Source organism: Pelophylax lessonae (assembly GCF_965119305.1).
Source record: "Pelophylax lessonae genome assembly, chromosome: 5".
Taxonomy (NCBI): domain Eukaryota; kingdom Metazoa; phylum Chordata; class Amphibia; order Anura; family Ranidae; genus Pelophylax; species Pelophylax lessonae.
Window position 1 is genome coordinate 514,818,659 of NC_138772.1, and position 26,321 is coordinate 514,844,979.

Below are 26,321 nucleotides of genomic sequence, written 5' to 3' on the forward strand. Positions count from 1 at the left end.
AGGGGGGTCGTCTTATACGCCGAGTATAATATCTCCAAGGTAACCTAAGTATAAAGTATTACCACTAGATGTAATCTCAAGACGCTGGCTGTGCGGGAATCCTGTACCGGTATACCGGATGTACCGTAGCTTCGGCTACATAAGTGTACCGCGCTGAGCCAATCAGGGAGAGCGATTGTATCCTATTATTGAATGCAAAGCCTGCTCGGATTGGCAATCGCTCACTGTGATTGGCTCAGCGCGGTATACTGTATGTAGCCGAAGCTATGGTACATACGGTATAGCAGTACAGGATTCCCACTCAGCCAGCGCCTTGAGATTAAATCTACCGGTAACACTTATACTTAGGGCACCTTGGAGATATTATGAGAGATTACATGTATTACAGTACTTGGGGTACCTTGGAGATCTATGAGAAATCTGATGTTTTTCAATGGTGTTGCCTTGCTTCAGAAGGGGGGTAGTCTTATACGGCGAGTACAGCCCAAAACCTATGTTTTAACTTGAAAATTAGGGGGGTCTTCATATACGCCCAGTCGTCTTATACGCCGGAAAATACGGTATATAAGATCAGACAAAAATGAGGGACAAATAAGGAAGAAAGAGGGACAGAGGGACTTTGCTCAAAATCAGGCACAGTGCCTCGAAATCAGGGACAGTTGGGAGCTATGTTGTCTCTCCAGGGATAGATATCCCCCTTTTTATCTTTATTATTTTTAGATTTTGCGACCTAGCTATTTGAAAAATGGAAATTTTATGTTTTAATTGTTTAAGATTTAAGAAGGGATTGTATAACTGTAAAGCCAGACAGCATCCTTAACATCAAGTTCTTAAGGGCTCTGAAGAGGCGCTGCCTCGAAACGCGTAAGCCTGCACAGCTTCAGGGGACGATTCAAACCCGATCTTGTTGCTGAGGATTTTATATCTATTTGATGTGCTTTTTATCAAGAAACTCATTTGTGAGTATTTTTAATCTATTATTTTAATAAACCTGTCTAAGAGATAATGCACTAGGCCGGTGCGCCCTTGTGTTTGTTGTCGTTTATAGTGTTTTCCGGACCAGCCTGGTCCAGCGAGGGGCTGCAAGGCTGAAGTATTATCAAGTTGCCTTGTCATCTGTTCTCATCTACAAGCCTACAGTCAGGTTGGATAAGAGGATTGCACAACTCAGAGCGCAGGGAATAGGTGCTGCATTTGCTTGTTAGCATCCTTAACATGTTTGCAGTTTAAATGACAGGTCGCTCCCTATAGAGAGAGTCTATGAATTCCTAACACTCTTTGCACGCGACGTATTTTATGGCTTGTCAAAGTCATTGTCAAATAATTAATCCTTTGCTGTTATTACTGAAACTAACCCACCCAAACTAACAATAACCAACATACAGGATGCCATAGAATTCTACATTTTGTTACTTCACTTTGAAAAAAAAATATCGTGGTGTAATTATCCTGCAAGGCACCCATTACAGGCGCTGCACCAGGTGCCGCTGAAACAATGGAAGATTGTGAGCGTTGCTCTGACAGCTGAGTGGTGGGACATTGTACAGATCCCCCCCCCTCCAATGTATGGGCTCCCTGTACAACCCCCCAGCTTCCCAGTCTGGGGCCACTTCCTGCCCCCTTGCATTGCTCCAGGTATTTCATATTTTTACAGGCTTTGCATAAGTCCTGGGAAAGCTGGTAAAACACACTTCTATTTATTTAGCTTTTTTTTCCTGTAAGGGCTAGATTGAATTAATATAAAGGGGATTCTGTGCCCATACCACAGCTGTGTCCATTATTTAAAAAAAATGGATTCTAACAAAGGTAAAAAGGTAACGAATAAGAATAATTTATATATAATGGCAACAAATTAGCTTATCCAATGACCAAATGTTGAACTGTTGAGTATATCTTTGCTACTGTTTGTTTTCTTCTTTTTTTATTTCTCTGTTGTTCATTTCTGAAAAACCTAATAAAAATTGATTGCAATTAAGAATAACTTGTATAACTTTTCTATATAAATCCAATAAAGGACTTGAAGGGAAACTCCACATTGGCTGAAAAAAAATAATAGAGCATGTAAACCTGCTACAAGTGCCATTTGCCGATTCAGCACTAGAGCAATTTCTTTTCATTTTTTTGCATACGTGTAAAAATCTGTGGCTAATTACGGATATAAAATGATCTAAAACCCCCAGAACATGATATATTTTCTGAAAGCAGAGGACCTGTAGAACAAATTTTTGATTTTTAGTGCAAACACATACAATATAATACCCATTTTTTTTTTTGGTAAAATTTAACAGATAAGGTTGTGTCAAGCACTGTGAAATGGATCAGTGGTTATAAAGCCGCAGAAAATATATATAAAATAAATTAGTGTCCAAAAAGTTCAGCAAAATATATTTCATTATAGTGTCCAAATAAGTAATCAATCAGTAAAGTGCAAGGTGCTCCAGTGCAGACATAAAACATTTGTGCTCCAGGTGACTGTGACCCATCCAGGAACCCTACTCACCAAAACGAATGGACCCTAACTAGGGGCAAGAAAGCCTGTGTAAAAGTGGATGTTATTATGCACCAGATCTTCTCCTTAAGAGAAAGGCTAGATGGATATTCTTGACAAATGGTGGTCCTGAATAGCTCCAGAGGATAAATACCAAAAAGAGACCAGGAATAGTGAAGCCCGTTTGAAAAGATTTAATTATATAAGCCAAAAAGATATACTCACAAACGTGGTATAATAAAACACGAGACAATCTGCAGATGCTTCCGGGAACGCCGCTATCAGCGTGCGTTCCACGGCCAGCCAGGAAGTGAACCGGAAGTGACGAATCCAAGGTGCCGTACCAGAAATACGTTGACGCGCTTCGCCCTCCCACTTGGGTGTTATCATAGACAGTCAACCCTTTATTCCGAGTAGATTTATCATGTTTTTCTGCAAGGGCTGTGTTAATTTGGTTATAGATGTTTTCTAAGTTTTTTTCTTGGTGAGCAGCAGCTGCAACATTCACTTATTTATTTATCACTACACCTTTTTTAGTTAAGCACGGGTTTAAAATCACTTTATATAAAGCCGCAGGATCACTTTCACATTAAAGCTAGGCGCTAGCTGAAAAACAAGCACAAGCTGATGGCTGCTATTGTGTCCATCAGCTTGTGCTTAAAGTGGTTCCTAGGCTTCATTCACATCTAGACATTGCTATTTTCACAGGCGATTTTTAGGTGGTTTTTAGGGCGTTTTTGCAACGGTTTTGTGCAGGCGTTTTGAGTTGACAAGTGACGAATGAAAAGCAGTAAAATGCCTGTAATCTGCCAAAAAAGTAGCTCATGTACTTTTTTGAGTGACAGGCCTTTTGCTTAAGGTGACAGGATGCTCAGATGTGAACAGGGGTCATTGAAACTAATGGGAGTTGGGAGTTTTCAGAGCTGAGGCTTACAGCAAAAAATTGCCCAAAAACACATAGATGTGAACGGGTCCTAAAGGTTTGATTTCTTTGTCTTTAAATAATAAACACATCATACTTACCTGCTCTGTGTTTTGCACAGAGTTTTGCACGGAGCAGCCGGTATCCTCCACTTGTTGGGTCCCCGTTGGCACTTCTGGCCTCTCCTTCTTACCAAGGTCTCGCATAGCAAGCTGCTTGCTCTGAGTACACACAGAACGGGGTGGAGTTCTGCTCCCCCCGCTTCCCCTTAACTTGCTGTGATTGACAGCAGTGGGAGCCAATGTCGCCCGCTGCTGTGTCTCAGCCAATGAAGAGGGAGAGACCTGGGAAAGCCACTGCTCTCGTGCACATCACTGGATTGCATTTGGGTTCAGGTAAGTATTAAGGGGGTGGTGTGGGGGGGGGGGGTTGTTGCACACTGAAGGTTTTTTTTTTACCTTTACCACCACTTTAACCCCTCACTTTTAGGACATATGTAGTATGTCCAAAGTGTTTAACTAGTTAAAGAGGAATTACAGGTATACAGTAGATATTTTATACATACAGTAGTTATATTGGTCCAGCTTAGATAATACCTGGCCTATGCCCCTGGAAGCTGTGAATCACTGAAGTAGACACCACTACTCCAGTGAGCTCCACTTGCATGGGAACCATTCAGAGAATGATTTTTGTTTTCTGAACAAATGCAAAGAATTCTCAGATTGGATGAGGTGGAGTGGCAGGGTGGTAACATCATACTCTCCACCTCATCCAATCAGAGAATGCTTTGCATTCCCTCAAAAAATGCAATGCATTCTCAGAATAGTGCTGGTGCTTAGTGAATAACCTCCTGTGTTCAGCATACAGCAGGGCAGCCAATTGGCACCGGACCCAGAAGCAGTATCAGTGTCTACTTCAGTGATTTTGCAGGAGCATTTACAGGGTAGGGTATATAAATGGTTACAAGCTGGACCAATGTTAATATGTATAAAATATCCATATCTGGAATTCTTCTTTATTGTTATAAAAAAAATGACCTTTACATTTCAGTCAGTAGCTGCTGTAATTTTCCAAAATTGTTTAAAATAATGTAATGCAATATGGCATCCTGGGGCCATTCTGTATAACTGTTAACGTACAGAATTCTCTTTGAAATTTAATTTCTGGCTTGTGAGATTAGTTCACTGATTTTCTCAGATGTCTGCACTGAAAAACCTACAAAATTGTAGACATCCCTTGAAATAGGAATTACATTTTTAGTAAAATATTCCCTAAGGGTTAACTAATTCTAAAATATGCAGACCCTGCAACTTCCCCCATGAGAACACTTAAAGTGCGCCAGGTAGGTAAAACGAACCAAGACCAAAAGGAGAAATGCTCATGGGACGTTCATGAGTGGTGCTTAAGAAGTGTCTAAAACCATGTCATAAAAAACAATGAATTTAATCATTTAAATTGGTGCATTTAAATAAAAAAAATACATAAAAACATATGTATAATGGTTCCAAAATATATATGGAGTAAACTCACACCGACATTGCAAAGGTGGAAGTTACCATTTTGGAACCGTTATATATATATATCTATATATATATATAGATATATATATATAGATATAGATATACAGTATATATATTTTTTTCTGTTTGTCTTCAATTTAAATGCACCAGTTTAAATTACTAAATTAATAAATTTGTTGTTTTTTTATGACATGGTTTCTCCACATATATACAGGTTGTCTCCTGAAGAAGTGGACGTTGCCCCATGAAACGCGTAGAAAGCTGGTAAGCCTTCATGAATTGAATAATTACATGTCTCAGTATTGATGGGTAATATGATTTATATGCATGTCTGAGGTGTAGGTATTAGTGTTATCATCTGATTGAATGATACTATAGTTTTTTAATATATTGTAATACGTTTTGTACGCTTAAAATACTATGTTTTGAACGCGTCTTAAGCACCACTCAGAAAAGTCCAATGGGCAGTTCTCCTTTTGGTCTTACCTATATAGTGGGGACTGCTGCTGCGGTTTGGACTTCTTTTTTGTTTATGGGTAAAACGAACAAAGACCCTCCTAATCAAGAATCAGACTGAATAACAGAAAAGCTAGGAATCTGCCACAAAGTTTATTAAAACCTTTGCAATAAATGTAGAACACTCAGCGGAAATTGTTTTTTTTTTTTTTTTTTGTTTTTTCTCATCAAACATAAGGTTACATTTTAAAAAGCATTGGCATTGGTTAGTGGCCCTTGCTGAGCTGCCAATCTTCTTTTGATTTTGAAGGTGCAAGGTCCAGGGCTGCCTTGTAAGTCACTGAATTGATGGTCCCAAACTACGGAATCACTCTCTATAAATGGGCCGAATTGCATCATTGCTTCCTGACTCACCAGTCCTATATCAGCTTTCCTTCACAAAGACTACACAGCCAAATCAAAACCTTTAATTTGTAAAAATGGAAAAATTTAAATTTCTAATTGGTGTGTTGAGCTGGCCCATACCTATCTCCTTTGTACAGTGGGGCTACTTTAAAAAATAAATACAATTGAGTGAAAGAAGTTGTGTTTTTCATAATAGCAGTTACATTCCAAATGTAATTTTTCTAATACAGAGTAGAAATTGAAATAAAGGATGTGAGAGGGTCCTAAAGGGAAAAAGTCATTTTGCTATAATCCCATTTCTATAAATCAGTATTATATTAATAGAAAAAGCTCCCTAAAAAGTGTGAAATGTAAGAAGCACAATTTGAAATTTTTTGTTTGGCTTTTTCTACCCTTGAAAAGTGATATGTCAACTGAATGTCTGTGTATGTGATATTTTTTATAGTGTAGCACAATAGAGCCTTCCAAGGAAAATATTGTATTCACATATCTCATTCCATATCCCAAAAATAAGAAGATTATTCCTCATTTTAGGAGAGTGGATGAATTCTAACAAATTATTCCTTAACGCCCCAACGGGCAAACTCATAGCCAGAACTGCTGCTGTATAGTGCAAATATATTTAAAAAATATAGTGTCATTTATTTCAGACTGCATACAGCTGTTTCAGGATTTTTATCCATCATCACTGCAGTGTATGGAAACCGTGGCTTCTACGGAGTAGGGCTTGGATCCCAACAAGCAAGTATAAGGCCCCTTTCACACAGAGAGTCCGTCAGGCAGACTCCATTTTTCTCAGCGGGGATCGATCCGCCGATCCCACGCTAAGCAAGAGGATGGCAGCTCTGTCTCCGCGCTGTGCGTTCTACGCTGATATGTATATACGTTTGTAAGTGCAATGTGTGAGGGATCTTTATGTGTGGGGAAATAAAGTTCGTTATACAGGATTACGCTATGTGACCTCGTTACTTTACAAGCATTACGGGTGCTATGCTGAGGAGATCATCGGTTGGCAGATACCTAACTTGTCCTGACCCTGGTGAACTATCCTGCTTTTGGAGGAGGTCGGGAGGTCTAATGTACCATTTGATTTGGCGCATTTACAGTTTGTATCTGGTGAGTTCCCAATCTTAAGGGTGCACACGGTGGTGAGGTGGAGGTCTCCTGTACACTCGGTTGGTGACGAGTTTTTGAGGATTCACAGTCTTGGGATCTGCATCCTTTGGATAACACTGGGACTTTATTCATGAACTTTATGGTTTCTCCTGCACATACATATATTTATATACAGAGATGTATAGTAACTAAGTAGAACTACTTCACTACTGTACTTAAGTACCGAAAGGCGGTATCTGTACTTTCCTTGAGTAGAATTTTTTTCTCCTACTTCCACTTTTACTTCACTACATTTTTTCAATGATTTCAATACTTCTACTCCAATATTTTTTTTTGTGCTGCATAGTTTACTCATTACTATTATAAAAATTACCACTGCCAGAACAGTAGATGGCAGGTTTCATGAAGCTCAAAACATGTGTATTATCAGCGCATACGAAAATAAAAGCTACTGTATGTATAAATAAAAGCTGCATTTGAAATAATAAAAAACAATATGATGTTCAAACTTTTGACTTCTTTCTTTAATAACTACATAACACAGTACTTGTACTTTTACTTTCAGTACTTGAGTAGCAATTTTTTTTTCAAAACTACTGGTACTTTTACTTTCAGTACTTGAGTAGCAAAATTTAAAAAAAAAACGACTTGCAATACTTAAGTACAAAAAATGTTGAATACTTTAGTACTTCTACTCAAGTCACTTTTTGATTGAGAACTTCCACTTCTACTCAAGTCACTTTTTGATCGAGCACTTGTACTTTTACTCAAGTATGGGTTTCGAGTACTTTATACAACTCTGTTTATATATATTTATTGATTTGCAGTTCATATATGCTGTGGACTTTTTTAGCGCTGCTAGTGTGTCGGTATAGTGGGAGCTATATGTTCTAACACATAGTATACACCCTTTTACAGATTCACTAAAATGGTTTGCTTAGACTCCGGCTTAGGATATACTTTTTTTTGTTAGTTACATATACTTTAATGCTACACCTTGCCATGCCATCACTAATATTTTCTAAGATAAAAATTCCAGGAAGCTTCATTAGGAGATATATGTTCCCTTTCATCTGCATAAGTCAACATATTTCAGCCATATATTTTATAGTATTGGGATTTTTACACTGATATGCGTTACTTAGAAGTGCACATGCAATCTTACATAACCAATAAGTTGAACTGCAAAAAAGTCAAGGGCTGTGTCTCCTACCTACTGAATAAATAGTTCTGTACCTTATCAATACTACATATATCAGCACATGAATCAGTTCACTGATTACTCTACTTACCGGTGGTCCGCTCTCACCCTGACGTCCTGGGCCTCCTGGAGAGCCTGGAGATCCTGGATTACCTGGGCCACCCTGTGATAGGAGACAGTGCAAGTTATATACAAAAGGGGATTTCAACTTCTTTGCTTCCAAATACATTACTTAGATGTATACACATTTTAAGTAAATACTAGATAAACTAAGTATAAAGAATGTTAGATGTTAATTGAAAATGTAGAAAGCTGAAAATAAGGAAACAAAGTGGAACCTCTATGGGGTTAAATGTAGAAGAGTGTAGTAGAGTACACCATGCCAGTTTCAGAAAATATATTTTTATTTTAACTGAAGGTCAAATATGGCCCAATCCAGAGTATCGAATTGCAAACATAACATAATTCACTTTGTATAATGAAATTCCTGAGTATTGGAAAAGAGGAAATGTTACCATTGGTCCGGGGGGTCCAGCGGGTCCGGATGAGCCATCTTTTCCTGGCACTCCCTGAAAAAAAAAGTAGGTTGGAGGATAAACAATACCAATTCTTTCATCGCCACATAGGCTAAGTAATAAAAGTTTATAGGGAATTAGGATTTCTATGATTGCAAATGAAATTGGACGACTGCTAGGAGCTCATTTAAACAGTTACCGAACATATTTTTTTAAACCAGTGGTGGCCAATTTACTCAATATAAAGGGCCTAAATTGCAGCCCCTTATATCCTCAGGGGGTGCACATATCTATCATTTTTATATGAAACGCCTAAACAAATGGTCAAAGTCTGGGGAAATTCAAGAGATGTAGACTGGGGGCATTCTGCAGGAGATATTTCGAGACTGGGGACATGTTACATGAGATTGCTAGAGACAACAGCTTTTACATTCCCTATACATATCAATGCTACTATTCCCAATATTCAGAAAATTGGGTTGGAAATGGTGCTGAATCTGAAGCAACTTTGATGCCAGTTCTCCCTGTAGAGACGTTATTAGACTGTTCCTTGGACCATAGGTAACTGCCAACTACTGAAACACTCTGAATGAAAACGAAGTTCAATAGGCAATGGAGCACCAACACAATGTACAAGGGCTGTGCCGAAAGTATTGCATATCTTTTTTAATAACTTACATAGGTCATTCAAATTTCATAGGGTATGTTGGCAGGTAAATATTAGATTCCACGCAGAAGCAAATTGCTGCCATTGAGTTCTTGATGAAGGGAGATACAGGTTGTCTGACATACACAGAAGGCTACAGAATGTTTACAGGGAGTACACCACTAACACCATTATTCTTGTCAATGGTGTAATCTCAGTAAACATTCTGTCGTTTTCTGTGGATGCCAGACAGCCTGCACCCCTCCTCTGTCAAGACCTCATTGACATACATTACTTCTGCTTGGAATCCAATATTTACATGCAATGAAAAAGAAGAATAATAAGAGTTACTATGGAGGAAAAATTACTCTACCAACATATGAAATTTGAATGATCTAAGTTAAAGGGATGCATTCTAGCATTAAGATAATAAAACCTTCTGTGTGCAGCAGCCCCCCCTCAGCCCCCCAATACTTACCTAAGTCCATCTCTATCCAGCAATGTTGCAGGAGTTTCTCAGCTGTCCGGGACTCCCCTCCTGACTGGCTGAGACAGCTCCCGCTGCTGCTGTCAATCAAAGTAGGTCAGCCAATCAGGAGAAGGAGGGGGTGGGGCCGGGTCACGGCTCTATGTCTGAATGGACACAGGAAGCTGTGACTCGGCTCAGATGCCCCCATAGCAAGCTGCTTGCTGTGGGGGCACTAAACAGGAGGAAGGGGCCTAGAGCACAGAAGAGGGACCCGAGAAGAGGAGGATCCGGGCCACACTGGAAAAACAAGATTTTACAATCACTTTATTAAAAATCTTTGCCCATTTTTTCATTACTTTCGGTACAGCCCTTGTATCAAGAAGACGATCAGGTATGTTACAGTAGTTCTTTAATTAGATTAAAAAAAAAAGTCAATGCATTTTGGTGGGGTCCCTTTTTCTTCAGGGAAAAATAATAAAAGATACCAATGTATCATTATCAGCATCAATAAACTATATACCTAGGTATATATAAACATTTTATAGCTTAGAGGTCACTATCATCAGTGAAATCTGTGAACCATTGCTAACCTAGGGTAATATTTGATAAAAACATTATTTTTAGAACTAGAAATGTAATCGTTATACAAAGTATAATGGCTATAAAATATAACCATTTAAAAATATAGCGGCTAAACACTATAAGGGCAATATAAAAACCTACTAAAATATATTTTTGATAAAACTTTTTGGTGAAAAAAATACCCAAAAATAATACAAAGGTAACATACATATAGTTTTAAAATAGCTATGCACGAGAGCTAATCATTGCAAATTATTATTCCCAGTATTGGCTGCTGGGAATGAAGTAACATATGATGTAACATACAGTATGTGTGATGTGACATAATGTAATATATTTCTGTCAAAGTGCGGAATGTGGGAATGTAATACTAAATTCACTATGGCCGCAGCCACATCATCAAATTATCTGCAGTGTCCAGGCAGTGAGCAGTGCTGTGAAATCTTGTCTCTATGCAGCTTCAGGTATAATTGAAGATTATAAAATAAAAAAATCTCCAAATCTACCGAATTTCAATCATTAGATACTGCCAATGAATTTTGAAAACAAAAGAGATCACTATTAGACTTGCTTTAAAAGGAATCCCTTTGTAAAAGTACCTTGGAAATGTAAACTCCTGAGGAAACTGCATGTTTTGTCACAGATCTCACCTGTGTGGCCTCCTAGTGGTGAAATCCCAAATTCCAGGGTGACCATATGTACTGACTTTTTTTGTATGTGATTTTTCCATTTGATTTTTTGCATTGGATTTGTTTTTTGGATATTGGGACTGTCTTCCAGTAAGGAATCACTGGGATGTGGTTGCTGATTTTGTTTACAAAAAAGCAGGTTTGCATTGAGGTGGACTGAGGACATAATATGCAATTCATTAAACGTGATCAAAATTCATATTCTTATAATTCAAAAGCATTCTTTTTAATCACAGACATATGTGAATCTCAACTGGATGCAGATAATGGGTATGTTACTAAACTGGCTAATGTAATCCTATTTAAAGAGAACCAGTCAAATCTGGACTATTGCAACTATCTGACTATTCTGTCTTCGATTACATGAGGGGTGTAACTACAACTGCAACCGGGCCCCATGCTCCAGAGGGCCTGTGCGGCTACCCTGTACACCTGGATAGGAGGGAGGGGGCGGGGGCAGCATGTAGAGAAATCACTGTCCTCCTTTTTCCTCCTGTAGCTGCAGGAGGAAAATGGAAGAAATTGGTTCATCTGTATGCTGCCCCCGCCACTCCGCCTATCCAGTTCACTTGTGTTCTGCCGTCTCTGGGCCCCTGTGTGCTCCACTGGTCCCCCCCTACTGTGCTGCTCCCCCCCCCCCACTCTGTGCTCCGTTCCCTCTCCTGCCAGCTGTTGCAGGGGATGTGTCACAATAGAGAACCAGGAAGGGGTCGGTAAATATGTAATTTACTAGCTCCTTCCTATTCTGAATGGACAGAGTCATAGTCAGTGACATTGTAAAAAAATAATACAATTAAAATACCAAAAATAAAAACTACTGACACCAGTGGGTGAACTTCCAGGATCGCAAAGGTCACACTTGTGACTGGGGCCCTGGCATTCCACCACCATGGGAAAGCCGCATGGCAGGAAGGGGGCCCACTGCAGAACTTGTGAGAGGGTCCCACTGCGGGAGCGTAATAAAGGGCCCCGCAACGAGAGTAAAGGGCCCCAGAATCAGTGGGACGAGCCCCAGGCTTGAAGGGAATGGCCCCGGCCAGGCGCCCGGGGGGGCCCTTCATGGTTTCTTGCACTAGGGTACTGAAGGTTCTAGTTACGCCTCTGGATTACATCACTGCAAACTTACTTATGAAGGAGTCTGATGCTTCTGCCTGTTTCAAGGGGTAAAAGGTCAGTGGAAGTTTGACAGCTGCTGTCTGTTAACTGCCTTACCGTACATACTGTCTGCCAGCCTGTGAGTTTGCAGTACGAAAGGTAAAGCATCTGGTCAGGCAGCAATTGTTAGACTTTAGATGGAGCCCCCCCCAAAACCAAGAATCAGGTAAATAAGGTAAATAAGGGGACATACTAATTATTCATGAACGCCAACAATTATAATAATTAAACAAAGTTGATATGTGTGCCTACACTCGATTGTGACCAGTTCTCTTTATATATAAACTCAGCTGAAAACTGATACTGCAAGCAAGTGGTATTAATCAACCATTTGATTCTTGTATAATTCCAATAAAGATATTTTGTAGTAATAGGTGCTGCTCTCTTTGCCTCACTTCTAATTCTCCCAATTATTTGTTTAGTATGCATTATTCGGATTCCATCGCCAGAGCGTGACACCTTCATTTGACTTTGTAATGTCTGTAGCAGTTGGACTTAAAAGTAAATTCAGGAGGAGTGAAAGGAGAAGCAACACACTTGTAAGCTCATCTGTCCATTGCTTTGCTCACTCTCTATAACAGGGATCCTCAAACTACGGCCCTCCAGCTGTTGCGGAATTACACATCCCATGAGGCGTTGTAAAACTCTGACATTCACAGACATGACTAGGCATGATGGGAATTGTAGTTCCCGAACAACTGGAGGGTCATAGTTTGAAGACCTTTGCTCTAGAACAGGCATGTCCAACCTGCGGCCCGGGGGCCACATGCGGCCCGGAACCCCAGGCTATGCGGCCCATTGCCCCCTGACAATTTTTTTTTTTGCTAGGGAGGAAGGAAGTCGGGTCGGGGTCATGGCCACAGCAGCTTACAACTAAGGGTAGGCAGAGGCTGCCTCGAAGGGGAGGGGGGGGGGGGGGAGTGAGCATGTGCAGTGTTTCTGACTCCTACCACCATGACCACTTCAAATCACTGAAGTGATCATGGTGGTTAGAGTGTTCCTTTAATATCTCTCAGAAGAAGTAAACCTCTGTATACTGATTCCATTTCATTTGATCATCCTCTAACTGTGTTAAATTAGTACAGGGGGTGCGGCAGCATTTTATTACTTATATACCTTAACTATAGTATATATTTTATATGCGGCCCGAGAAAATTTCTCTACACTCAGTGTGGCCCAGAGAAGCCAAAAGGTTGGACACCTATGCTCTAGAACAGTGATGGCGAACCTTGGCACTCCAGATGTTTTAGAACTACATTTCCCATGATGCTCCTGCAATCTGCAGTGTAGTTTAGCATCATGGGAAATGTAGTCCTAAAACATCTGGGGTGCCAAGGTTCGCCATCACTGCTCTAGAACATGAGCAATACAGGACAAATGATTCCCCCTCTCTGAGCTCTGCTGTACAAAAGGCTGATACCAAATACATCATTATATACAGGTGCCTCTCAAAAAATTAGAATATCATCAAAAAGTTAATTTATTTCAGTAATTAAATTCAAAAAGTGTAACTCATATATTATATAGATTAATTACACAAAGAGAGATACATTTCAAGCAATTCTTTCTTTTAACCGCTTGCTGACCACCCGCTGCATATATACTGCGGCAAGCTGGCTCGGCTGCGCGAATCGACATATGGGTATGTTGGTTAGTGGGAGCAGTGCTGGGGGCGAGCGTGGGCCGCCAGGCACCCGCGATTGCTCCCCGCTGAGAGAGAAGGATGGTCAGCTGTTGTAAACAAAACTGACGGTTGTTCTCTCTGAAATGATCACAGAGCGCCTGTGATCCTTCTATATAGGATCACAGTTCTCTGTGGTCATTTCACAATTCCATCCCCCATACAGTTAGAAAACACTCCCCTAGGCTCATACTTAACCCTTTGATCACCACTGTGTGTGATTCCCTTCCCTGCCAGTGTCATTATTTTTAACAGTAAACTTTATTAACCACAACAAAGCAACAAATATTAAGGCACAAACACCCTACGCAGAGGGTTCCAGTTGCAGAGAAAATACATAAAAGAAACAAGAGAACTAAAAAGGAATACGTCACAATTAAACATGACTAGTCTGTATGTGCAATCAACCCAGACACATGTTGTACAAATTGAGACAAGATGTTCTCTTGGAGACAGGGTAAGTGGGGGGGGGGGGGGGGAAGGAGGCAGCATTAAGGGGGGAAGGAAGGGAGAGGGGGGAAGGGAAAGAAGAAGGGAAAAGTAATACCATTGGAGATAGCAATCTCAACCCTGATGCCAATCCTAACCCACAGCAGCAAGAACTGGGGGCACTGGCACACCCACAGCATCAATCCATGCAGACCAGATTTTATCAAATTTCCTAGGACAGTTCCTGCTCTCATAGGTAAGCAGATAGAGTGGAAGGGTCCTAGCGATGGCAGCTATCCAGGGAGTCGGGGAGTCAGGCAACTTCCATTTCAAATGTATTTCCCTCCTGGCATAAAACAAGGCATATGTAATACACAATTTAGCATATTTATCGCCCACCACTTCCTCCAGGTTATTGAGTAGAGTCACTGCCAGTTCCAGAGGAACAGTGGTGTCGAGGACTTCGCCCAGCGCGTCGGTCACCGCCCGCCAAAAGGAGGCGAGCGTAGGACAGGACCAGACCACATGAAGAAAGGTGCCGATGTCACGACCACAACGGGTGCAGCTAGGATCACTCGGGGGGGTATATGCTAGCAAGTCTTTGGGGCATATAGTATACTCTGTGCAAGAATTTCAGTTGTATGAACCTATCCCTGGCCGATATCATAGAAGGGATATATGTACTAACACAGTCCTCCCAGTCATCCTCAGTCAAGTCCGGAATGTCTCCTGCCAGTGTCATTATTACAGTGACAGTGCATATTTTTAGCACTGATTACTGTAGTAATGTCACTTGTCCCCCCAAAAGTGTAAAAAATGTCAGCTAGGGGTCCAATCTGTCCACCGCAATGTCACAGTCCTGCTAAAAATCGCAAATCGCCACCATTACTAGCAAAAAAAAAAAAAAAAATTACATTAATATTTCCCCTAGTTTGTAGACGCAATAACTTTTGCGCAAACCAATCAAAATACGCTTTTTGCGTTTTTCTTTTTACCAAAAATATGTAGCAGAATAAAAATTTGGCCTAAAAGGATGAAAATTTTTGATTTTTACATTTTATTTTTAGGAATGTTATATAGCAGAATGTGAAAAATATAGTTTTTTTTTTTTTTTTTCAGAATTGTCGCTTGTTTTTTGTTTATAGCGCAAAAAAAAAAAAAAAACAGGTGATCAAATACTACCAAAAGAAACTCTATTTGTGGAAAAAAAAGGACATAAATTTTATTTGGATACTGCGTCGCACGACCGTGCAATTGTCCGTTAAAGTAATGCAGTGCTAAAACGCAATGGCCTGCTCATTAAGGGGGCAAATCCTTCTGGTCCAGAAGTGGTTAATTTTGATGATTATGACTTACAGCTAGTGAAAACCCAAAATTCAGTATCTCAGAAAATTAGAACATTGTGATAAAGTTCAATATTGTAGACTCGTGCTGTCACACTTTAATCAGCTAAATAACTCAAAACACCTATAAAGGATTCCTGTGCCTTTAAATAGTCTCTCAGTCTGGTTCAGTAGGTTACACAATAATGGGAATGACTGCTGACCTAATAGTTGTCCAGAAGACAGTCATTAATACCCTCCACAAGGAGGGTAAGTCACAAAAGGTAATTGCTAACGAAGCTGGCTGTTCACAGAGTGCCGTATCCAAGCATATTAATGGAAAGTTGAGTGGAAGGAAAAAGTGTGGTAGATAATGTGCACAAGCAATAGGAATAACCGCATCCTTGAGAGAATTGTGAAGCAAAGACCATTCAAGAATGTGGGGGAGATTCACAAGGAGTGGACTATGGCTGGTTTCAGTGCTTCAAGAGCCACCACCCAAAGACGTATAAGAACTGACCCAAGCTCTACCACAATAAAAGGATGATGGGCTGTGTGTCGGTACTCTGGCTATCCCGACCAACATGAATCTATAGAAATCAAAAGCTGGCACACGATTGCTACTTCTTATGAAATTTTATTTTGCACTGAAGCAGTTACAACATCTTGGAAATAGCATGATAGGAAGGCTTAGGCCAAAATGCGTTAGAATTTCCAAGATGTTGTAACTGCTTCAGTGCATAATAAAATTTCATAAGAAGGAGCGATCGTGTGCCGGCTTTTGATTTCTATGACCACACAAAGACTTTTCTAGGACTTGGGCTAGAACTGTCGCATTCCTTGTATCAAGCTACTCCTGAACCAAAAACAGAGTCAGAAGCGTCTTACCTGGGCAAGGAGAAAAAGGACTGGATTGTTGCTCAGTGTTCCAAAGTCCTCTTTTTGGATGAAAGAAAATTTTGAATTTCATTTGGAAATCAAGGTCCCAGAGTCTGGAGGAAGAGTGGAGAGGTACAGAATCCAAGTCATGGACCCATGAGGTCCAGTGTGAAGTTTCCACAGTCAGTGATGATTTGGGGAGCCATGTCATCTGCTGGTGTTGGTCCACTGTGTTTTATCAAGTCCAAAGTCAGTGCAGCCCTCTGCCAGGAAATTCTAGAGTACTTCATGCTTCCCTCTGCTGACCAGCTTTATGGAGATGCTAATTTCATTTTCCAGCAGGACTTGGCACCGTCCACACTGCCAAATGTACCAATACCTGGTTTCATGAACAAGGTATCACTGTGCTTGATTGGCCAGCAAGCTTGCTTGACCTAAACCCCATAGAGAATCTGTGGGGTCTTGCCAGGAGGAAGATGAGAGACACCAGACCCAACAATGCAGACAAGCTGAAGGTCGCTATAAAAGAAACCGGGGCTTCCATAACACCTCAGCAGTGCCACAGGCTGATCGCCTCCGTGCCACGCCGTATTGATGCAGTAATTCATGCAAAAGGAGTCTTGACCAAGTTTTGAGTGCATACTAAACTGTACATGGACATACTTTTCAGTACGACAACTTTTCTGTTTTAAAAATTCTTTATTTATATTGGTCTTATGTAATATTCTAATTTTGTGAGATACAGAATTTTGGGTTGTCTCTAGCTGTAAGCCATAATCATCAAAATGAAAAGAAAGAAATGCCAGAAATATATCACTCTGTGTGTAATGAATCTACATAATAACTGAGTTTTACTTTTTGAACTAAATTACTAAAATAAATGACCTTTTTGATGATATTCAATTTTTTTTGAGATGTACATATATATACAGTGCCTTGCAAAAGTATTCGGCCCCCTTGAACTTTGCGACCTTTTGCCACATTTCAGGCTTCAAACATAAAGATATAAAACTGTAATTTTTTGTGAAGAATCAACAACAAGTGGGACACAATCATGAAGTGGAACGAAATTTATTGGATATTTCAAACTTTGTTAACAAATAAAAAACTGAAAAATTGGGCGTGCAAAATTATTCAGCCCCTTTACTTTCAGTGCAGCAAACTCTTTCCAGAAGTTCAGTGAGGATCTCTGAATGATCCAATGTTGACCTAAATGACTAATGATGATAAATAGAATCCACCTGTGTGTAATCAAGTCTCCGTATAAATGCACCTGCACTGTGATAGTCTCAGAGGTCCGTTTAAAGCGCAGAGAGCATCATGAAGAACAAGGAACACACCAGGCAGGTCCGAGATACTGTTGTAAAGAAGTTTAAAGCCGGATTTGGATACAAAAAGATTTCCCAAGCTTTAAACATCCCAAGGAGCACTGCACAAGCGATAATATTGAAATGGAAGGAGTATCAGACCACTGCAAATCTACGAAGACCTGGCCGTCCCTCTAAACTTTCAGCTCATACAAGGAGAAGACTGATCAGAGATGCAGCCAAGAGGCCCATGATCACTCTGGATGAACTGCAGAGATCTACAGCTGAGGTGGGAGACTCGGTCCATAGGACAACAATCAGTCGTATACTGCACAAATCTGATCTTTATGGAAGAGTGGCAATAAGAAAGCCATTTCTTAAAGATATCCATAAAAAGTATCGTTTAAAGTTTGCCACAAGCCACCTGGGAGACACACCAAACATGTGGAAGAAGGTGCTCTGGTCAGATGAAACCAAAATCAAACTTTTTGGCAACAATGCAAACGTTATGTTTGGCGTAAAAGCAACACAGCTCATCACCCTGAACACACCATCCCCACTGTCAAACATGGTGGTGGCAGCATCATGGTTTGGGCCTGCTTTTCTTCAGCAGGGACAGGGAAGATGGTTAAAATTGATGGAAGATGGATGGAGCCTTCAAAAAACCTGAGACTGGGACGGAGATTTGTCTTCCAACAAGATAAACATATCCAGGTGTTAGAATGGTCAAGTCAAAGTCCAGACCTGAATCCAATCGAGAATCTGTGGAAAGAACTGAAAACTGCTGTTCACAAACGTTCTCCATCCAACCTCACTGAGCTCGAGCTGTTTTGCAAGGAGGAATGGGCAAAGATTTCAGTCTCTCGATGTGCAAAACTGATAGAGACATACCCCAAGCGACTTACAGCTATAATCACAGCAAAAGGTGGCGCTACAAAGTATTAACTTAAGGGGGCTGAATAATTTTGCACGCCCAATTTTTCAGTTTTTTATTTGTTAAAAAAAGTTTGAAATATTCAATAAATTTCGTTCCACTTCATGACTGTGTCCCACTTGTTGTTGATTCTTCACAAAAAAATTACAGTTTTATATCTTTATGTTTGAAGCCTGAAATGTGGCAAAAGGGCGAAAAGTTCAAGGGGGCCGAATACTTTCTCAAAGCACTGTATGTATATATATTTTATATACTTTTTTTAATGCGAACTGATTAAGTACCAGAACTTGACTTCATATCCCCATGATTTATTAATGAATAGAGCTGCAATAACGTGTTTCTTTTTTATCTGCCGGGAGTTCAGCTTTAAGTCATTTTTCCTATCACAGCATTTATAATGTAGAAAGCAACATTTACATTATGAGTACATATTCTGGCTTGGCCCCGATGTCAGCTTGGCACGGGTTTAGTAATCTGAAATGCTGAACTAGAAGTGTTTAGAAAACTCCCTAAACAAAATAACTAAGCAATTCCTAAGGCTTTTCAGTTTTTTTTTTAAATAAACAAATATTAACCCTCTGATATCACATATATTCTAAATAAGACTGATGAAGTAATTGGCTTATCCATATAATGAAACATTTTGAGGTGCACAGGTGATGGTGAGAAAACACAATTGATGCTGTACTGCATTGGGTGACATATAGCTATTGCCTATTGTGCTGTGTTTTCGCACCAACAGAGATGTAAATACTATATACTGTGTAAATACTGTATATATATATATATATATATATTAGTGATCGACCGATATCGGTTTTTTATTGCCGATACCGATATTTTGGTCATCGCATATCGGTATCGGCCGATATCTGCCGATATTTTCGGACATTTAAAAAAAAATAGTTTTTTTATTTATTTTATTTTTTTTACAGGTACTCTTGTGGAGGGATCTGGGGGTCTAAAAGACCCCCAAACCCCTCCTTTGAACTTAAAAGCATTCAAAACGCCAAGTTTGGCTGTTTTGAATGCTGTCATTTTTTAAAATTTGGCGCCAAGTACCCGGAAGTGGGTTTTTACATGGAGACCCGATCAGAGCCGAAAGCGGCATTGATCGGGTCTTCTCTTCGGCGGCCGTGCAGGTAGGATGCCCGGGTCTCCTGGTGGGACGGGAGACCTGGGAGAGCCGCGGAAGGTGGCGGGAGGGGGGGGGGAACGTCCCCTTCCGCTCCTTGTAATGACAGCCGAGCGGCTTCTCAGCTGCTACATTACAAGACAGCCAACCGTCGGCTATAAACGCCGGTACCCGGGGTGATGCCTCTAGCTGAAGGCATCACTCCGGTACAGCACTTTCCTGAAATATTGGCAATATCGGTAACCTCCGGGGCCGATTCCGATATATCGGGGAAAGTGCAGATCGGCCCTTGATATATCAGCTTTGCCCGATAATCGGTCGATCCCTAATATATATATATATATATATATATATATATATATATATATATATATATATAAAGTGCACATTAGTCACATCTATTACTTTGAGCAGAATTTGGGTAACAATGCAATTTTTGAATTTAAACATTGAAATGCCTAAAAGGCTTTTACTGTATTGTATACCTTGTTGGGGAGATTTCTCATTACCAGTACAGAAAGTGAAAATCTTCTCCATCCCAGACCTTCCCCACCCTCTAGAGAGATTGCTCCATACCCTGTGTGTATCCATGCACTGGACAATTGCATTTCATAGGAAATCTACAACAGTGCCTTTCACTCAGATAGTCTCTAGAATGGATGCCATTATGCTTATGGAACAGATATTACACACAACTTATGACTCTAAAACTCGGTTTGATGGCAAATGGGATCCTTGGTTTTTATATTGCCTATCTCAGCTTTCCTATGATCAATAGCCTAAATTGATCCAATAACCTTAGCTATTTATAAGAGTTTAGTGACTGTACGCTTTTTCCTTGAAATGAATGTACTTTGAGATGCTGAAACTGTACTTTTATTCATACCCTAAAAGTGCCCTGTCTCATTGGTACACTTTTTTTTTTCTTTGTTTTGTTACTTTTCTTGCCTATATGATGGATACCTTTATGTCCTATACGTTTATACGATAATTTTCAATGTTTCTTTTTACAGATCCGTTTTGAATCTTTATTTTGCTACGGATGTTATCTATTTTACTTGTGATGAAATTTGTATCTCACCTTAGTAAAAGTTTGTAAACAGAAAAAAGGTGCTTCTACTACCATCTGTGTCCCTGTTGGGGATTTACCTTGACTTCCTGTCCAGGTAACAATGTTAACAAGGAAATAAAGGGAAACTAAATTGGGCATTTTCTGGAACAGGGACACAAAGTGAACTTTGCAAGCTGTCCCGTTCATAGAAACATAGAATGTGTCGGCAGATAAGAACCATTTGGCCCATCTAGTCTGCCCAATATATCTGAATCCTATGAATAGTCCCTGGCCCTATCTTATATGAAGGATAGCCTTATGCCTATCCCATGCATGCTTAAACTCCTTCACTGTGTTTGCAGCTACCACTTCTGCAGGAAGGTTATTCCATGCATCCACTACTCTCTCAGTGTTTGCTGAAAATACAAAGCTAAGCAGGGAAATAATTGATCTTCACAGCAGGATATAGAAACCTTGCAAGAAGATCTCAATAAAATAAAGGGGTGGACAACTACATGGCAAATTAAAAAATGTAATGCATTTGGTGGCTAAAAATATGAACGTAAGTTACTTGCTAGGGGGAGAAACTCTGGGGAACTCCAGGATGGAAAAAAGATCGGGGGTCTTAGTAGATCACAAATCCAGCAATATCATGCAATGCCAAGCAATGCAAGCAGACTATTAGCATGCATTAAAAAGGGTATTTACTCCAGGGATAAATCTATAATTCTACCAATTTACAAAACTCTGGTCCGGTCGTATCTTGAGTTTGCCATCCAGTTCTGGTCACCACTCCTCAGGAAGGATGGGTTGGAACTGAAGAGTGTCCAGGGAAGAGCAACAAAGCTAGTAAGTGGGCCGAACTACCTCAGTAACAAGAAACTATTACAAACTTTAAACATATTCACCCTGGAGAAGAGACGCTTGAGAGGAGATATGATAGAGATATACAATTGAAATAAAAAAGGGGTGTATCTGCGCTATAAAGTGATAATCAATGTATGATGGAAAAAAATAGGGGTTTTTTTTCAAACGAAAAGCAGCTAACACAAGATCTACAGACAGTGATCAATAATGCAATAGTAATAAAAAAGTGTAGCGCTAATCATAAACATGAGTGAATAATACAATGCAATAAATCATCATCCAAGGGATGAAAAAAATGCCAAAGGAAAATATAGTGAATAAAGTCCCAAAGAGCAAATGAAAATAATGAAAGTCCAAAGAAAATCCAAGCTGAAATAACATGAAAAACGATCCTTCTTGTGACACCTAGGGAAGTGTGTAGAATGGGGACACCACAGTGCACAAGTATGGGGAGCAGCTTACCAAAGCGCCATGGATACTCAAATGAATGAGAAAGCCTCACCAAGCAAAGGGATGTTTCACATGAACCTCAATAGCTCCAAGGGGAAAGGTCAATTCCTCATAATCATTCCGTGATGGTCAAGTAGGTATATGGAGGAAAATAAATATTGTATATACAATTACCTCACTGGTGATTCTAGAATAGGGAGGAAACTATTTTGTTTCAGGGAGCTTAAAAAATACAAGTGGCCACTCATTAAAATTGGAGGAGAAGCGGTTTAACCTTAAACTGTGTAGAGAGTTCTTTACTCTCAGAGGTAAGGATGTGGAACTCTCTTCCACAAGCAGTGGTGAAAGTAGGGAATGTTGATAGTTTTAAAAAACTGTTAGATGGGCATCTTAGAGAATGCAGTATACAGGGATATGGGAATTATTATTGACATAAACACATGCACACATCCACACCCACACAGGTTGATCTGGATGGACTGGTGTCTATATCTGTTGGGATGCAATGGCTCCACAGACATAGCCGAGGGTCCCAAATTGACAACCGTGGAGGGGGAGGGGGGGGGGGAATGTGTGCTCGGGGACAAGCATCTGCACCAGCAAAGCTGTCAAACTAGGAAAGGTGTCCGTGTAGCTGCTGAATCTTATTAGATATGAATGGGACTGCCTGCATGTGGATGCATGGAACACCTGTGCATCCTGTGTGGGCAAAGATAGCCCTTTGTGCTGGTGTACGGATAGGTAAGCTTGTGTGATTGAGGCCTAAAAACTGATATGTTCTAACCTTTTTTTCACTCTCTGCAAGGCAAAAAAAAAATAGAGACACACTTTATCTTGGCATACAGAAACAGAAAAATCAGGACAGCAGACTTCAATAGAAGGTGACGAAACTGCTAGTTTGCTCTGCAACATCATTATGAATTTACAAAAAGTAAAACAGTATCTACATTGTCTCCCTTTTTACAATTTTACATCTATTATATTACTTTACATGTGATAAATTCACTACACTGTAATTAATAAAGTATTCATGTTTGTTCATGCAATAGCTCACCCTTTGTCCCGCAGGTCCTTCCATTCCAGGAGCCCCTGTTGGGCCAGGAACTCCCTACAAAAAATAAAACATAATAGGTGAATGTTTTGACATTTATACATACAATTTTAAGCTTGTTAGGCAATAAACTGATATCAATGAATGCTTAGAAAATCCAAACAGCAAGCCCTAACAGCACCCCAGCTTGTCACAGTTAAAATCACAAGATTACTTCATACCAAGTCACTATCACTTACATTTTGAGCGAACGTTACATCCTCTTCAGTATGATTACTCTATCAATATGCAGCTTTGTTAAACAGCCCTGCTTTCAACCTTAGCAAAATTAAAAGTCCCCAGCATGCCTTGACAGATTCTGCCAAGTGCATGGGGAAGAGAAGGAGTTAGCTGCACTATTATTACTTATGTTATATGGACAGCAGTTTGTGGACAGCTGACCATCACATCTTCATGAGCTTTCTGGACACCTCATTCTAAAACCATAGGTATTAATGTGGAGTTGCCCCAACCTTCTTCTTTTGGCACTATATTAGCGTGCACGCTTCTGCGGAGGCTTTCCACAAGATTTTGGAGTGTGCCTATGGCAATTTGGGAGGTCAGGTACTGATGTTGGATGAAAAGACCTAGTTCTCAATCAGCGTACCAGTTCATGCCAAAGTTGAGTAGGGTTGAGGCCAGGGCTCTGGGTAGGCCACTTGAGTTCCTCCACACCAAACCCAACAAACCATGTCTTCATAAAGTTGATTTGGTACACAGGGACACGATGGAACAGAACAGGGCCTTCCCCAAACTGTTGCCCCAAGGGTGGAAGAGCATTATTGTCTAAAATGTCTTTCTATATTGTAGCATTTAACAGTACCATTCACTGGAACCAAAAGAACTAAGAGTAATAATGCATTTATATTATACAGTGGGTACAGAAAGTATTCAGACCCCCTTACATTTTTCACTCTTTGTTATATTGCAGCCATTTGCTAAAATCATTTAGGTTCATTCTTCTTCCTCATGAATGTACACATAGCACCCCATACTGACAGAAAAACACAGAATTGTTGACATTGTTGCAGATTTATTAAAAAAGAAAAACTGAAATATCACATGGTCCTAAGTATTCAGACCCTTTGCTCAGTATTTAGTAGAAGCCCCCTTTTGATCTAATACAGCCAGGAGTCTTTTTGGGAAAGATGCAACAAGTCTTTCACACCTGGATTTGGGGATCCTCTGCCATTCCTCCTTGCAGATCCTCTCCAGTTCTGTCAGGTTGGATGGTAAATGTTGGTGGAGAGCCATTTTTAGGTCTCTCCAGGGATGCTCAATTGGGTTTAAGTCAGGGCTCTGGCTGGGCCATTCAAGAACAGTCACGGAGTTGTTGTGAAGCCACTCCTTCGTTATTTTAGCTGTGTGCTTAGGGTTATTGTCTTGTTGGAAGGTAAACCTTTGGCCCAGTCTGAGGTCCAGAGCACTCTGGAGAAGGTTTTTGTCCAGGATATCCCTGTACTTGGCCGCATTCATCTTTCCCTCGATTGCAACCAGTCGTCCTGTCCCTGCAGCTGAAAAACACCCCCACAGCATGATGCTGCCACCACCATGCTTCACTGTTGGGACTGTATTGGACAGGTGATGAGCAGTGCCTGGTTTTCTCCACACATACCGCTTAGAATTAAGGCCAAAAAGTTCTATTTTGGTCTCATCAGACCAGAGAATCTCATTTCTCACCATCTTGGAGTCCTTCAGGTGTTTTTTAGCAAACTCCATGCGGGTTTTCATGTGTCTTACACTGAGGAGAGGCTTCCGTCTGGCCACTCTGCCATAAAGCCCCGACTGGTGGAGGGCTGCAGTGATGGTTGACTTTCTACAACTTTCTCCCATCTCCTGACTGCATCTCTGGAGCTCAGCCACAGTGATCTTTGGGTTCTTCTTTACCTCTCTCACCAAGGCTCTTCTCCCCCGATAGCTCAGTTTGGCCGGACGGCCAGCTCTAGGAAGGGTTCTGGTCGTCCCAAACGTCTTCCATTTGAGGATTATGGAGGCCACTGTGCTCTTAGGAACCTTAAGTGCAGCAGAAATCTTTTTGTAACCTTGGCCAGATCTGTGCCTTGCCACAATTCTGTCTCTGAGCTCTTCAGGCAGTTCCTTTGACCTCATGATTCTCATTTGCTCTGACATGCATTGTGATCTGAAAGGTCTTATATAGACAGGTGTGTGGCTTTCCTAATCAAGTCCAATCAGTATAATCAAACACAGCTGGACTCAAATGAAGGCGTAGAACCATCTCAAGGATGATCAGAAGAAATGGAAAGCACCTGAGTTAAATATATGAATGTCACAGCAAAGGGTCTGAATACTTAGGACCATGTGATATTTCAGTTTTTCTTTTTTAATAAATCTGCAACAATGTCAACAATTCTGTGTTTTTCCATCAATATGGGGAGCTGTGTGTACATTCATGAGGAAGAAGAATGAACTTAAATGATTTAAGCAAATGGCTGCAATATAACAAAGAGTGAAAAATTTAAGGGGGTCTGAATACTTTCCGTACCCACTGTAAATGATCATAGCAGGTTACCTGATTTCCTTGAAGCCCAGCCTCTCCTTTATCTCCTTTTGAACCAGTAGGACCCTAAAAAAAAATAGAGAGAATTTTGTTAGTGGTTATAAAGCATTAAATTCAAAGGGGTTATAACAGTATGGTAAACCTCTAAGTTCATTGGTGACACTGTGCTGAGGAACTTTAGTGATCCAGCACATCTAAATAGGAATTTGTTTTCTTATGAATTTAACTCACACTCTGCTTCTTTTACAATAATTTCAATATGATGGCTCAGAATAAATGTAACCACTTTCCCACTGCTCACATTGCTGCTACTGCAGCAATGTGGCTCGTTATCGTCCAGCGATGTAGACCTACGTCGCTGGACTACTCCCCCTGTAGGCGGCGCTCGCGCGCCGCCGGAGGCGCGCTCCCGCTGTTTTCAGTCACAGCGGGAGTCAGGCCAGGGGAGGAGCGGCGGCGATCGCCGCCGCTCTTCCCCGATCGTTGGGGAATCG

General features: G+C 40.5%; 1 protein-coding gene across 1 annotated transcript in view; it reads right to left on the minus strand.

Moving 5' to 3' along the window:
* COL14A1 (collagen type XIV alpha 1 chain) overlaps nucleotides 1-26,321 on the minus strand; it is a 278,477-nt gene that overhangs the window by 17,454 nt on the left and 234,702 nt on the right. Inside the window, exons 40-43 of the mRNA XM_082259358.1 lie at nucleotides 25,840-25,893; nucleotides 23,274-23,327; nucleotides 8,624-8,677; nucleotides 8,200-8,271 (exon numbers count right to left, since the gene is read on the minus strand). Of these exons, the coding sequence (XP_082115484.1) occupies nucleotides 8,200-8,271; nucleotides 8,624-8,677; nucleotides 23,274-23,327; nucleotides 25,840-25,893 (234 nt within the window). The remainder of the gene's footprint in view (nucleotides 1-8,199; nucleotides 8,272-8,623; nucleotides 8,678-23,273; nucleotides 23,328-25,839; nucleotides 25,894-26,321) is intronic.